The sequence below is a fragment of the Perca fluviatilis genome, chromosome 13 (genome assembly GCF_010015445.1).
Source record: "Perca fluviatilis chromosome 13, GENO_Pfluv_1.0, whole genome shotgun sequence".
Classification (NCBI taxonomy): Eukaryota; Metazoa; Chordata; class Actinopteri; order Perciformes; family Percidae; genus Perca; species Perca fluviatilis.
In genome coordinates, this window is record NC_053124.1 from 25,887,917 (window position 1) to 25,902,025 (window position 14,109).

The window sequence follows — 14,109 nt, forward strand, 5'->3', positions numbered from 1 at the left end:
CAAATGTTCCCTGAGTAAAGCGTTCAGGGTGATTCTGAATAATTGACTCCTCTCACCCTCGGGGTCCAACAGTCTGGTGACGCCCAGGTCTCTCTCTGCCACGCTGAAGGCCTGCTCCAGGTTCTCCTGGTTGGACTGTCGGTACACGTTACTCATGTCGATCAGAGTGGGCCTGCGGACATAAACCAGACGGAGAGAACAGTGAAAGGAAGTTATTACTATCAATCAAGACTTTCTTTAAATCATGTGTGACGGCTGCAAATGTCAGAGAGAAACATTCCCATTAATTACATTTCAACTTTAGCCCTTACTTCGATGTTTTTGCAATTTCTTTCAATTTTTTACCTGACAGCCACAATTCCACATTGATGGCTCATGGGTAATTATCTTTTTTTTACATCTTTCATATTTTATGTGCTGTAGGCAGTTTGATCATGAGTGGTGTGTCTTTTATGATACCAGAAGTGGCAAGCAATAACAAAAGTCCTCACAGCCAAAGAAACTTTAAATTCCTCCATTATTTTAATACCCAAAGAAGACAGACATGTTGCCTTTGAGTGCACTTTGCCAGGCAGATAACTGCAGTCTAATAACATGTAGGCACAAGCTCAGAGCATAAAGGATTAAAGTGCATCTCATGTCTACAAATAGCAAAGAGTAAGATAACTTTGAGGACTCAGAATGTAAAGTAAATTCTGCACATTTAAGCTTTTCCAAAACACAACATTTGAACAAGTACTCATACACTTGCGCGACTCTCTGGATGTAATATTCTTTTTGTGCCCGGGGTGGTTCTAGCTCCACATAGCAGGCCTGGCTGTAGGACAGCCCGTCCCTGCTAAGGTGGATGATGTGAGGCGCTGATCCTGATTCATGATCCTCGCTCTGGGAATCTCGACTGAAGCGAGCTCCGGGGCTGCTGGAGCCTCGGCCGGAGTCAAAAGAGTTCTCGGTGGGGATGTCCTCGCACAGCATGACCACGCGGTCCTCCAGGTCACTGACTGAGCCCGCTGTGCTGCTGGAGACACTGGTCAGACGCCTCTTTGAGCGAAACTTCCTTTTGAGGCTCAACATTGTAGCAACTAAAGGTTTCCAAGTGAGTGAGGTCAAAATGTTGTTAGGTTATGAAAAACATAAAATCTTTAGTAGCTTTTCATCCTTGATTATATCCTTCATCCTTAATTATATCCAATTCTCTTCTTATTGTAAGGTTTTGGTCAGACTTCTGTTTCAGTCGATCATTGCGAAGACTCCTCGCTGAAGCTGTTAAATCTCTGCCCGTCCTGCTCTTCCTCTACCAAGAAAGAATCTATGGCAGAGCGGTTAGTGTACCTGTGTTTTGCTACAACCTGTCAAGCCTCCAGTGAGCATACCTCCAGGCCAACCTTTTCTCAAATGAGTGTGATACACCCACATCGACAAAGAAAGGGCTCTATCTTTTCACATCAAATGATGCCAACTCAGGGTTGTCCATGTTATTTTTGTGTCATGTGGTGAGCTACCCTGCGGCGCTTGTTTGTCTGTGCAACCACAAAGACTTAAAGTGGTGCTCCACCCAAAATATATGGTTTGTGTATAAAACAGTCGGCTCCTGCAGGCTTGAAAGGTGGCTGTTACAGTTTGTAGTTTCTTTATATAGCAGGACAGCAGCGGTGGTCAGCTCAAATTCATGTACGGTACAATGGATTGTTATGACAAACACTTTTTCACATCAGGAAAAGTTAGCAAAGCATCTATTAAAGCTTTTCAAACAATTACTGCTGCAAAATGTGTTTTTCTCTGTCTATGTTCAAAACAATTGTCTGTGGTAGTCTGAGTAAAAAAATTACAAAATGTAATGAATGAATGAATTAGCTGGGGAGTTCAAGTCTGAGTTGGTGTTTATCTTGATGTTTGATTTACAATAACCAATCCACATTTTGTCCTGACAAGTCAGGTGTGCTGCTGTAAAACTCAAATATGAATTTGGTATTCCTGTCACTGAACCAACTGCAATAAATAATAAAAGACAGCAACATGAACTATGAAAAAGGTCAAAGAGAAAATCTTTAGACTATGTGTAAAATTCATGTCCTGCGGTGTTACAAGATCCCAAGTCCAGGCAAGCTTTTCTAATTAGAAAAAGTTTCTGCATAGTTTGAAAAATGCTTCTTCATTGCATCCTTTCCTGGATAATCTTTTTGTGTCACTATTATTATACAGGTAGGTTTAATTGCATTTTTCAGCTCCTTTTTGCAATTTATTAGTGCTGTCTATTGCATCATGCTCTATGTTAAATTTTTAAGTCTTTGTCTTCTTGCCCTTTTCCCCTTGGCTTAACACTTTTATCCAAGGAACATTATGTTAAAGTAAAGTAAAACTCTTAAAACTGGTAGTCTCAGGGCCACGCTCTAGGAGGATCCGTGTCTCACCTGTGTTTGTGTATGATGGCGTTAAAGAGCTTGCCATCCCTCCAGCTGGTGGTGAAGTTGTCGCTGCGCAGGCCCTGGTATCCCTCCACCATCCTCTGAGACCAGAGCAACAACTTCTCTTTGGCCGTCATGTCGTCCGATTGGCCGTTCACCTGAATGTCTGAGATCTGAAGGGGGAGACAGTGCAACTAGTCAGAAATATTAAACTTACTTCTATTTCATTTCTTTAAGAAAAAAAAGCCCTGAGAACTTGCACCAAAAGCTCTTTTTAGCTGCCTTTTGGGGATGGGTTGCACTTACAAGTTGTGATAACATCTAGTTCTTCATCCTTTTGAGTTTGAATGCACTTATTTTAAGTCACTTTGGACAAAAGCATCTTCCAAATGAGTGTAATGTAAGGTTAAAAAAACAACAACACTTGGATAGCTGCAAATGAAACCACCCACAAACAGCCAAGATTTTCCTAATCATTATATCTAAAGCTCTCATAGATAGTGTTATATTTAGTAAAAGGTTTTCATGATAAAATGACTTTTTCCATCTTGCCATGCTGGTTGAAGGGCAGGAAAAAGTTTTTTTTCCAGTGTGCCCGTTGATTTCTTCCAGACTTGAGATGAGTCACATTTTAAACCTCAAATAACAACCACCACTTTTACTTTGAGGGCAAATGCAACATTACACTCACTGTTTTGGAAAGAAACACAAATGCTTTGTGCTTATATGCCAGTAAAAAAGAAATCATAAGAGTGAAAACGTCCATGAGTCACTGATCTTACAAAGTTATACTGTATGCTCAAAACAAGAATTCTCAATAAATACTCTGCTGCTGATGATGAATGTTGGACTGTGTACCAGAACCTCCACAGGCAAATTCCTCTTTTTTAAGAGCTGCAAGGCTCAGCTATGAGTCACAAGAAAGCACTACTGAAAGAAACCCTCATTTAAGAATTCATGATTTTTTTTAAATATCTGTTTGGGTTGATGGTTGGTAGATAAAATAAAAACATTTACTTTACTCTAGAAAAATACCTCAACATTTTTTTTTTCCCTAACTAACTTTACTACGTAATTTCAGATCCTCTTTATTTTTTGTTTCCAAGCCAAACACTCACCAAACCACCGAAATGTATTGCCGGAAAACAAACTAATCTGTAAACACTGACTTGTTTGATCGTTTCCGCAGCCGTCCGATAAAAAACAGACGCTTTGGCGAGTTGGCGGGTGTCAATTTAAAACCCGGTATATATATATATATATATATATGCATATATTGCATGAACAAAGTTTAATCAATCCAGATGTCCTCTAAGGTTAATCCTAGCACTTTGTTGACATTGAGGGACTTGACATTTATTTTACAACTTGATTTTGCAGCCGGTTGACTCGCTGTCTCTACTTTGCATGAATCCATCGCCCAGCAGTTGCTGCCTCTGCCATATCTATAATCAGATTTACAAACGGTACTTATGAAACGTCCCTTGTGTTTGTTTAGGTCTGCTTGAGGCACCAGAAGGGCGGGCGGGGCTCTCTACAAAACTAGGCACAAGTTGTAAAAAGTTGCAACAATTACAGGAAACCTTTTGAAATTTAACATTGTATGTTTTTGTTTTGTGTTTTTGACCATTTAACTTGTCTTGGTAGAAAACTCCACTAAGTCAGGGCTCCAATCAGTTCAATACAGTATTTGAGTAGTTGGTGTCTGTATATCACTCCTTTGTGATTTTTACTCATATATAAGACCAGAAAGACATCCATAAGTGAGGTAAATTAGCTGCACATAATGCATTAAGTGAAGGTTGCACTTCCAATCCTGATAAATAGTCTCTTACTGGAACAAGTGTGGTTTTTTTCCACAATATACTGGTGTTTTTAGGTATGCTGATGAGTCATAGCAGAACTTACAATTTCACTTACATGCTCTTTTTTTGCAGGAAAGGGTGGAGGAGGGAAAAAAGAAGGCATCTCTTCCTTCTGCTATTTTCCCTTCAGAAGGGAAACCCCAGTGCTACAGTTTTGACGGGGGCATAAAGTGACTCAGAAGCTGAATGAAAACAGGACCTCCGCCCTCGCAGCCTCTTTTTAAAAGTATCGAGAGAATATCAACTCCCTCTCTGTCACGAAGCAGGCCCATTATTCATACCGCTCACCTGTGTATTAGTAAACTATAACCTGCACCTGGGGAGCTCAGAGGAAATTCACCATTGTTTGTGCTGACTAACAAAGAGGAAAATGGTTTCTTTTGAAGCAGGAATAGATGCCTGATGACTAAGTGCATCTACATGGACATTTTTCATTTTATTAATTGACCAGCATTTAGGTTCAGTTGGATATTAGAGCATAGTTAACTTTTATAATACGGACAACTGTTGGGAGATAATTTCTCTCGTTTCCACTGCAGTTTTTGAGTCCTGAGCTGTCACGCCACGTTCCCTTCCAGCGTAATCACTGAGTCACACAGGAAGGGGAAAAGTATCCCACATCGACATCCCAACATAACCATTATACCCATTATAGTATCAAAGAATCTCCATGTACTCCCACAGTTTTTTTTTTTCAAAATCTACCAAACCATCTGCTAAATGAATATGCAAACACGCCTCTTCCCAATCAGAAACACATCTGCACATTGACGGATGGTTTTCTTCCAATGTGGCCTTTGTTGCCATAGGTGATAGAAGCAATTTTATACTGTTTATGTTTGACATCGCTTTGAATGGAACCCTTATATTTTAATTTAACAGTAAGCTATAGAGCTGCCACAGAAAAGCGTCAAAAAAAGACTCTCATATTGACTGACATGTGATCATTCTTCTTTAAAAATGAATGAATAGTTTTTTTCAGTGTTTAGTCTTTGTGCACTCAAGGACAGCGGAAGCCGTGGTAGTTGTATATAAGAGCATAAGTGCTGCCAAATGTCCAATAAAGCCCATTTGGAAATGATTGGCTGTTGGACTCTACTGTACTGTAACTGCTGTGTCAACACCAGGATAAAGTGAGGCTGATGATTGAACCCCAAAGAGGGAACGGCACTCTGATTTTCCTTACCGGTGCGCGGAAGCAAACTAATCACAATGTAATGAAAGTAAACTGTATGAAACGCATGTTACTCATACAATGGAAGAGTTTGATCTTGAGCAATTATGTGCTAACGTGCAGTTTAAAAGATAAACATATGTAGTTCAGGTAATGTGAGTCAGCTGTTCCCAACCGGGCTCAGTCAGTTTAATCTGAATACATGCAAAATGCAATTTAAATAATGATTGATTGAGCTTTTGTGTCCAATAATTGCTGTCCAAGTTAACTTCAATGCCATAATTACAGCATTTTATAGCAAATTAGCCCTTAAAAGTGTCCTACACTACCTGGAAGTGAAGGATAATGGTCCATATCAGCCCCAGGGTCAGCTTGGGGTTTCCATCTGCAATGTCATCATTCCTGATGTTGACCAGTTTAACCTGAAAGATGCATGGATACCAATAAAACATAACGCAACATGAAGAGTTAAAACTCAACAAGGAGAAAAACTGAAAAATCAAAATGCTCCTTTGATGTGAATGTGCAACTGAAATGTCAGTATTTACTGACCTGTCTGTGTTTGAGAAAGTCCAGGGCGATCTGTACATTCTGCAGCTTGTGGAAGCGCATCCGGCCTTTCTCCCGCGGCTGCAAGAGACGAGAGGACACCAAACATCAAGAGGAGAGAAAAGAAAATGAGGTTGAATGATCAACAAACAGCAAGGCCCCATGACTGAGAACAGGTGTTTCAGTGTCCAGCAAGACCTTTTGCGCTTAAAACAAAGATCTATTCTACCGTATAAAAATCCTTACAGTCATGGTCTTAACTTAAAATTCAAATACAGCAAATTTGAAGTGCAATTCAAATTCTGCGTGATTGTGATCAAAGCGTTTGGTCAGACCTTCGACCAGATCTGACCCTAAATGACCTGGAAATGCATTAACAAACCAGCCAGGATGTCTGCAGGTGAGAGCATGATAATGAATGATACACGATCTCAGTGATTCCCCCGATCATCAGTCACAATATCCTCATTTTCTCTGAGGCCTACAATCAACTTTTCCTTCTGAAACCCCTTTAACATCTTATACTGCCTTAGATTTAAACTGTAGCTCAGTCCAATCGAGCAGAATACATAAGCCTCTATGATTTCTAAACCTGCACAGGACAGAGTTACCCCAGGAGTGATGGCCATGACATGCATTGGTGCTCCACATCTTAAGCTTTAAGGCAGTAAGAAACCTTGCTGCAGAATAAGTCAACATATCAGCTGGAAGTGATGAAAATTTGGCCGTTGCTTTCAATACAGTGAGGGAACCCAATAGACCATACCGGTGGTTTGTATGTTTAAGCCCTTAGCCACAAGTTGTGCAGACATTCAGAGCATAAAATATCTAAAGATAGATTTCATACTTTTCACACGCACCCATCTGTGTATATTTAACTAGCAGAGGCAAGAAATGTCCTTGAGATAATTCATGAGGCAGAAGACTGATTCACTGATGATACAGCTGCACGTAGAAATTATTTTGTTAAATATTTCCTTTTTGGTGCGTTCAGGCACTATTCACTAATGAAAAGCTTTGGATTCATGAACCCTGTTGTCAGAAAATCCAAACCCAGAAGACAAATCATGTGAATACTGATATTTCTTGGATGAAAAATATTTAGTTTTGCGGCCAATTCTGAAATCTCGGATGAACGGTATGGTCATTTTGGTTCTATTTTTATGAGGTTACGCTCTTCACTTCTTAACGATATTTAAATGGTAACCTTCATTTGAAGGACATGATCAAATACCTTTGAAATACACAACTGTAGAAATTATTCCTCTAAAAGCTACTTGCGCTTCTTATCTCCGTACATGACACCTGACCTGACTAGCTCACTGACCAAATGGAGGACGATGGCGACACAGAAAGGGGACAATACAGGGAGTGTGACTGTCATCATGCACAACCCAGCAGCCACCTGGGGTGGTGACACATGCCACGCCCGACGCCCACAGTCCAGGCGCCACTCACCAACCGCACGTTCCTCACAACGTCACGTTCCCTCGGCTACCACAGCAAGAGCATCGCAAGAGAGGAAGGCAGAGGGGAAGGGGGAGAGGTTCAGGGCAAAGGTCAGCAGGAATAAGATAAAGGAAAAACCAGGGGTCAAACAAGTCAGTGCAGAAAGGTTACGAGATGGAAGCAAAGGATGAAAATTAGTGTATTAAGGCTACGTCACCCCCCTCCCACCCCCAAAAAAAAACAGTGCTAAGGTAAGTAAAGTAAAAGAGTGTGCATAACCTCAGCATGTTCTGAAATGTCCAAAAACCTCGAAAGAATCAAAGTCAACGCATGCAAGAGTGGAGACAAGAAACCCAGCAGAATCATTTTAAAACTATAAACATTTAGAGCAGTTCACGTTACAACAAGTGGACTGGACAGTAGAACAAATGACATCAAATTAAGTCAGCAGGACAGGGACGCAGGGACGATAAGAGAGGTTTGGACAGGACAGGGGGTTACAGCAGAAGCGGATGTCCTAATTTCTGAATGTGGAAGTTCACCAAAGCTCACCAGTGTCTCTCCAGAGAGCACCTCCAGCAGGGAGATGAGGTTGTGTCCATCTCGGAGGTCCTCGTACAGGTCCGTGATGTGTCTCTGGGCCTGCGGAGAGAAGAGAGGAGACAAATATTTACCTTTTACAGTGATATATTATTGATCCATACATTCAGTCTCCCATCCCATCACCCCAGCATCAGTGGTGATTCACACATAATACAAACAGCACTGGAACTGCTGCCCACCTAGACACTAATAGCAGAAAGGGATTCCACACTAGGCACAGACACATTTGACTGAATCCCGTAATGTCACCTAAAAATAAATAAAGCAACTTAAAAGAAAGGACCTACACACAACTGTCTGCCTTCTGCAGTGGAAACTGGGCCCGCATTTTGGATTCTTTTCATAGTTTTGGCTATCATGTCATTGGGTAAAGTATCGTTTGGCACAGTAGGTTAACAATGGCAAGAAACATGAGTGGTTGGATCAGTTGTAAACAAACCAGATTATTTAAGCTACTTACTTACTGAAAACTAAAGTAAGAACACTCAAATCTTATATATTATTATGTTATAATCCGTCATTGCATTGTAAAACTATTGTTAGTAAGTATCATAGGTTCGAAGTTGAATCATAACATTTTTCTGCAAATTCTAATGGACATTTAAAATTGGGTTTTGGGTAATAATTTTAATGTTTGCCTTCATTTTCTCTTCCAAACAAGTTTAGTAAATGTAAACTGAGTTACAGAACAAGTAAGGATATGTTGCACTGCAGAAAAGGCTCTTACAGCAGTTAGAAAAGAGTCCAAGTTTTAAAATTGAAGTGAAAAAAAGGCTAGCCTCAAAAAGAGGTTAGCAGCTTAAGAGCTCAGTTAACGTATGGGAATGAGAGAGGGTAAAAGTGTTAACACAGACATGCAGGTAGAAATGCATGTATGTCCACTCAGCACTCTGCTCACTGACAGCACCTACCTCTGCCTTCCAGTGCTGATGGGACAGGATGGGAGGACAGGATGAAGGATGGAAAGAAGAAACAGTTTGATGAGAGAAGATATAAAACTGCAGGGACTCGTGAGGGAAACGAAGAACAAAAGACAAACAACAGACCCTGGTGTGATGTGACAAAGACACTTGGTAATTTTCTGTTTTTAATCATTTGATTTGACTGATCCAATCCAAAACTATTTACAGCGGTACTGTTTTTATAAATGTAAATCTGCTTCAGCTCTTCTGCTCTGGTCTGCATTGCAATGGGATTCATAAAACTTAAGTAAAACACAGAATAACGTCTGTTTTTCATTCTCTTTAATCTAGACATGCAGTAGATGGCACTTTAGAGACAGATGAGCACCAAAATGGAGTGTTCCTGGCCTCATAGTTTAATAATCCCATGACTTTGTTGTGACCACGAGTCCAAAACGCCTCGAGGGCAGCCAGATCGCCGGCCCGCTCAAGTTCTTTTGGACCCAAATCTGAGGGATTTCAAGACAAAGAAACGACTGACGGCAAAAGCCTGTGAGCCGTCTCGAACAGACCCCCGTGTCACAGGATGCCGATGGAGGACAGAAAACATTCCTCCCAGTTTAACACACTTCAGTTCCTGTTTGAAAACAAAGATTCGTCAACCCTAACGGGTCGGTTGAGCAGCAGCATTTCTCTAATAGAGGGCTGAAAACACTTTAGGTGGAGCTATGCTGTGCTTTAGTTTAATGTTTGCTTAAAACATTCCCTGGAAATATGATTAGTAAAACTAGTTACTAACTAATAAAACACTGCAATTCTGGTGTTTTTATTCTATGTGATTTAACTACTGTAGTCTGTTGTTACCTGAAACCTGAGATCCCTATTATACACACAAATACATGGGTGTCATTCAAAGAATGAGCATTATTTTCTTCTTGTCTTGTTGTCATAAAATAACATTACATGAGCTACTTTTGAGTAGTTTGAAGTACAGTGTCTTACAGAAACGTGCTCACGGAAACGTCACTCTTGTTGTAGGTGCCAAAAGATATAAATTGTGACAAAAACCAGAAATGTTTCTAACACTAAAATCCTTTCATTGATGCTTGCGAGAATAATTTGGCTTTTTGCCTGCTTGGAAATATTTAATCAAGACTAGCGCTGCAACGATTAATTGATCGACAGATTATTAATTGGCAACCAACAGTTCAAAGGCCAAAGATTAAAGAATTAATTATAATTACAAAATTTTGTGATTAGTGATCCCCTAATACTGTATCTGAAGTCTCTTTCCCGAAATTCAGCCTTGGTGCAGAATTACAGCCACTAGAGCCAATCCCACAATGAGCTTTCCATAGGACCTGCCATTTCTGTGTCTGTAGCTTTAAATGCTATTGAGGAGGAGAGAGGGGGGGGGCAAGGTGGAGGGTGGGGGTGTGGCCTTGACCAACTGCCACTTTGCTCGTTTGAAAGCCATGATGTCTCTCTCTCATGGGTGGGCCAAATTCTCTAGGCGGGCAAAGCAGAGAAAGGGGAGGTAACCTTGCTCCTTATGACCTCATAAGGAGAAGATTCCAGATCGGCCCATCTGAGCTTTCATTTTCTCAAAGGCAGAGCAGGATACCCAGGGCTCGGTTTACACCTATCACCATTTCTAGCCACTGGGGGACCATAGGCAGGCTGGGGGAGCGCATATTAATGTTAAAAAACCTCATAAAGTGACATTTTCATGCCATGGGACCTTTAAGGGTCATGGGCCAGAACGCTCTACAAGTACTGCCTTACAGTGTCATGGCTGCAAACATATTTAGCAGTGGCCCCCCCATTCAGAATAGGAGCTCAGTCCTGGAGCTTCCTGTTCCCCTGCCGAGCCCTGAGAAGCCGCCCTGGCAGTCTGGAGTCCAGATGTGAAACCTGACCGAGCCCGGCCCACCATGCCGCTGTTCCTAAAGCGAGGCCAGGTGTCCGTGACTCACTCCCTCACACGCATGCAGTTAACACAAATAGCATGTGTGGATTTTATTGTGCGGGGGAGCGATTTGTTTAGTGTTTCACTTTTTTGAAAATCTGAGTTTGCTTTGTGTTCTGTTTCCAGTTCATCTGCTTTCAGGTAACTTTTTCCAGCAGTGAGACTCGGTTAGATTAGACCGTCCAATATCAACTCAGGGAACATTTTTGTGTAATTTACGCTATTGTAACCAGGTAGGATACAAGCTCCAAATTACATTTTATTAACTTTTTGAAGTTTTATAATCTGCTTCATCTCGCAACAAATGTAATGTACATTTGTATAAAATTAAGTATTGTATTGCTGAAGTGGGATCTTACCTTCATCAGGTGCTTGTTGACCCATTTTGTGAAGGTCTTTTTCTGAACTCGGTCTCGTTCATCTGGGGAAAGAAAATTAAAACAGAAGCTCAATGAAAGAGTTTTAGCATGTTTTACCCTATTAACTGCAAATTATATACACTTAACGTTACTGCTGAGCATTTTTCCAAAACATGCTGGTTTTTAAATGTCTAACTTTCCAGCAAACCTATGGCTTCCAATTCATGTCAGCATGACATGAAAATCATCTTACAGAGACTAGATTAATAAACTTTTGATGTAAATATGTTGTTTTATATATTATATAATATCTTTCATTTTTTGGTCAAAATTAAATTGCTGTTGCATATTAACTTAATTTGGATCTGATTGATTTGGATCTGTTTTTATTGGCTGGTGCATCCAATAATGATTTAGAGAGGGCTGCTCAGAAAAACATTGCATTCAAAAGAGACTATTAATAATCATATTCGCAATCGTATCACGTGAATTAGTTGCATATGTCGACCAGTTGGAAACAGTTAGCCACAGGGTTGATTTGTTTATAGATTTATAGGCCTAGGTCAAATTAAGCAGAAATTGGACCAAAATCATACAAACAAAATCTGCTTTCCCATCCTTGGTCATCCCACAACCCCTAAGATTTACTTTGTGACCTCTCAGAGGGGTCCTGACCACTGCTTTGGAAGATGGTTGGCAGCAGTAAACATCATTTTTATTTAATGAGCTAAAACATCCAAAACCACAGCTATGGTCCCACATCTGATGAGACCCTTCAGGGTAACATTACTTGAACGTAAAAGAAAAAAAGTTTTCCCAGAGTTTCAGACAGTCTGAGAAATATTTGTGCTCCCCAAAGCCATAAACCAGAACACTGGCATGACATCAACAGAGACTGCAGAAGGTGACACAGAAAGTGTCTATACTCCCTCTTATGGTGGTTAAAAATCAGTCCATCAAAACAAAGAAGAAAACAAGTGTTGTGCTTCTCAGGTGAGACACCAGTAAATTACCTCTGACATCCCTCAGATTAGCACCTCTCTAGCAACATGGTTCACCTTACAACACTGTTTTTGTTTTGATTTCACAGTCTGATTATTACAAACAGGGCTTTCACATACCAGCTGGTACTGTATACGTTGCGCAATGTTTTCCCTTTTTTTTTTCCAAACATGCAGGCTCAGAAAAAATATCTACCAGAGGAACACCTTCACCTCTTCACCGTAGTGCTTCAAAAAGTGATGAGGGTGGTTGTCAAACACAGAGGCCGGTATGGTGTAACAAAACGTCAAAGGTCCGTCTTTAAACAAAAGTGATTAGGATTCGACACAATGGGACTTACTGTTGCAGAATTTTAAATCTGACGAGACAGTGAAACCATTATGTTTGATTTTCTTATCAGTCACACAATGTTTAGGAGCTTGACTGCATTATCAGGAAACTAACTGAAATCCAAGCTCATTCAACAGAAGACACGATCAGATGCAGAGGGAACAGAGAAACCAAAGAAGACGACCTCCCGTGGTGCCAACGCCCATTTCTGTGTGGCATTATGTCGATGACTCACAAACAGTCGAAACAGAGAAGTGACATAAACCTCAAAAGCAGAGAAATGATACCGTTTCATTTGGTCACGAGCGCATGACTTTGCATCCAGGCTAAATACGTTTTGTAAAAAATAAATCTATTGGCACATTAACCGCAGTTTATTCGTGCCATTAAATACAATTTTAGAAAACCAAGGTCAGACAGACACTTAACATTCAAAACTCAAACTAGTGAAATAAATGACACAGCAAGGCAAACTCTACTGATCCCTCTTACAAATAATGTGTTTTCTTGGCTGACATCTGTAGCCTGGAGCGACAGACAGAGCTGTGGATGTTTCCTTTGATCCGCTCAGTCAAAAAAAATATGTAAGATGAGGTGACATATATCAGGTCTCCTGAAAGAACATTCCTGTTTATCGCACATGATCCGTCTTTCTGTTACTGAATATTACAGCTGTAATGCGGAGTGTCACACAGAAGGCGACAACATGTTTATCTTAATTTAGTTTTTAGCACAAGAAAATCAGGTCTGGTTAATGCATCTGATAACTGCATTAAAATACATGTGGCAGGGTGTTTTGAACTTCTTCAATTACAACCGTTCATGATTAAGAAAAGAACCAAGTCATTTTTGCAAGTGAAGTGATTTTTCAGGTCTTCTGTCTCTTAGACAGGCAGCCTTTCTTATGCGCTGCAAAAGTAACACACACACACAAGTGATATGAAAGTGAGTCCTGCCAAAAGTCTGTTCTTCTTAGTTGCTCTTTTATCTCAAAATGGGTTTCAGCATAGCTAACCAATGAAAAAAGGAAAAGCCATGACACATAAAGGGGCGTGTCCCTTTGTTCTTCTAAAAGCGAGGCAGAAGACCACCAGAGGCAGAAGTAGATTCGACCTTTCAGACTTTAAACTAATACCATTTCTTCATAACATAGAAAAGCAGATAAAGAATTTCAACCTGGCGTGATGCATTCAACTTTCAACTTTTACCTGGTCCATTTCTACATCAAAGAATTCAACTGCATGGAGAAATACAGAAGACCTCCACGCAGGTACTATTAAAACAATGTAAAGATGACAAACTCTACCTTTCCTGTGATCCATGGCCTTGAGCATGCCCTGATAGTAGGAGTCCTCTATGAAGACTCCGTCACTACCCACACTGTCGGAGGAGTAGTTTCTGAATTTCCGCTCCATCTCAGCTCAGCCTTATCTCAGTGATCAAAAACAAAATATAAGCATCTGCACGTTGAGAGGCGATGTTGTGCACTTTGTGAGTCTTCC

At 40.5% G+C, this 14,109-nt stretch overlaps 1 protein-coding gene across 15 annotated transcripts in view; it reads right to left on the reverse strand.

Annotated features, from left to right (window-relative positions):
- pleca (plectin a) overlaps nucleotides 1-14,109 on the reverse strand; it is a 112,956-nt gene that overhangs the window by 27,387 nt on the left and 71,460 nt on the right. For 6 of the 15 annotated variants that reach the window (XM_039819226.1, XM_039819227.1, XM_039819237.1 and 3 more), the window contains 8 exons: nucleotides 11,276-11,337; nucleotides 8,957-8,971; nucleotides 7,995-8,084; nucleotides 7,452-7,487; nucleotides 5,997-6,074; nucleotides 5,774-5,866; nucleotides 2,412-2,578; nucleotides 57-172 (listed from right to left, as the gene is read on the reverse strand). In XM_039819226.1, coding sequence (XP_039675160.1) covers nucleotides 57-172; nucleotides 2,412-2,578; nucleotides 5,774-5,866; nucleotides 5,997-6,074; nucleotides 7,452-7,487; nucleotides 7,995-8,084; nucleotides 8,957-8,971; nucleotides 11,276-11,337 — 657 coding nt within the window. Of the gene's footprint in view, nucleotides 1-56; nucleotides 173-2,411; nucleotides 2,579-5,773; nucleotides 5,867-5,996; nucleotides 6,075-7,451; nucleotides 7,488-7,994; nucleotides 8,085-8,956; nucleotides 8,972-11,275; nucleotides 11,338-13,913; nucleotides 14,090-14,109 lie in introns of those variants that run through there. The other 9 variants (XM_039819240.1, XM_039819241.1, XM_039819234.1 and 6 more) reach the window with 5 other exon arrangements.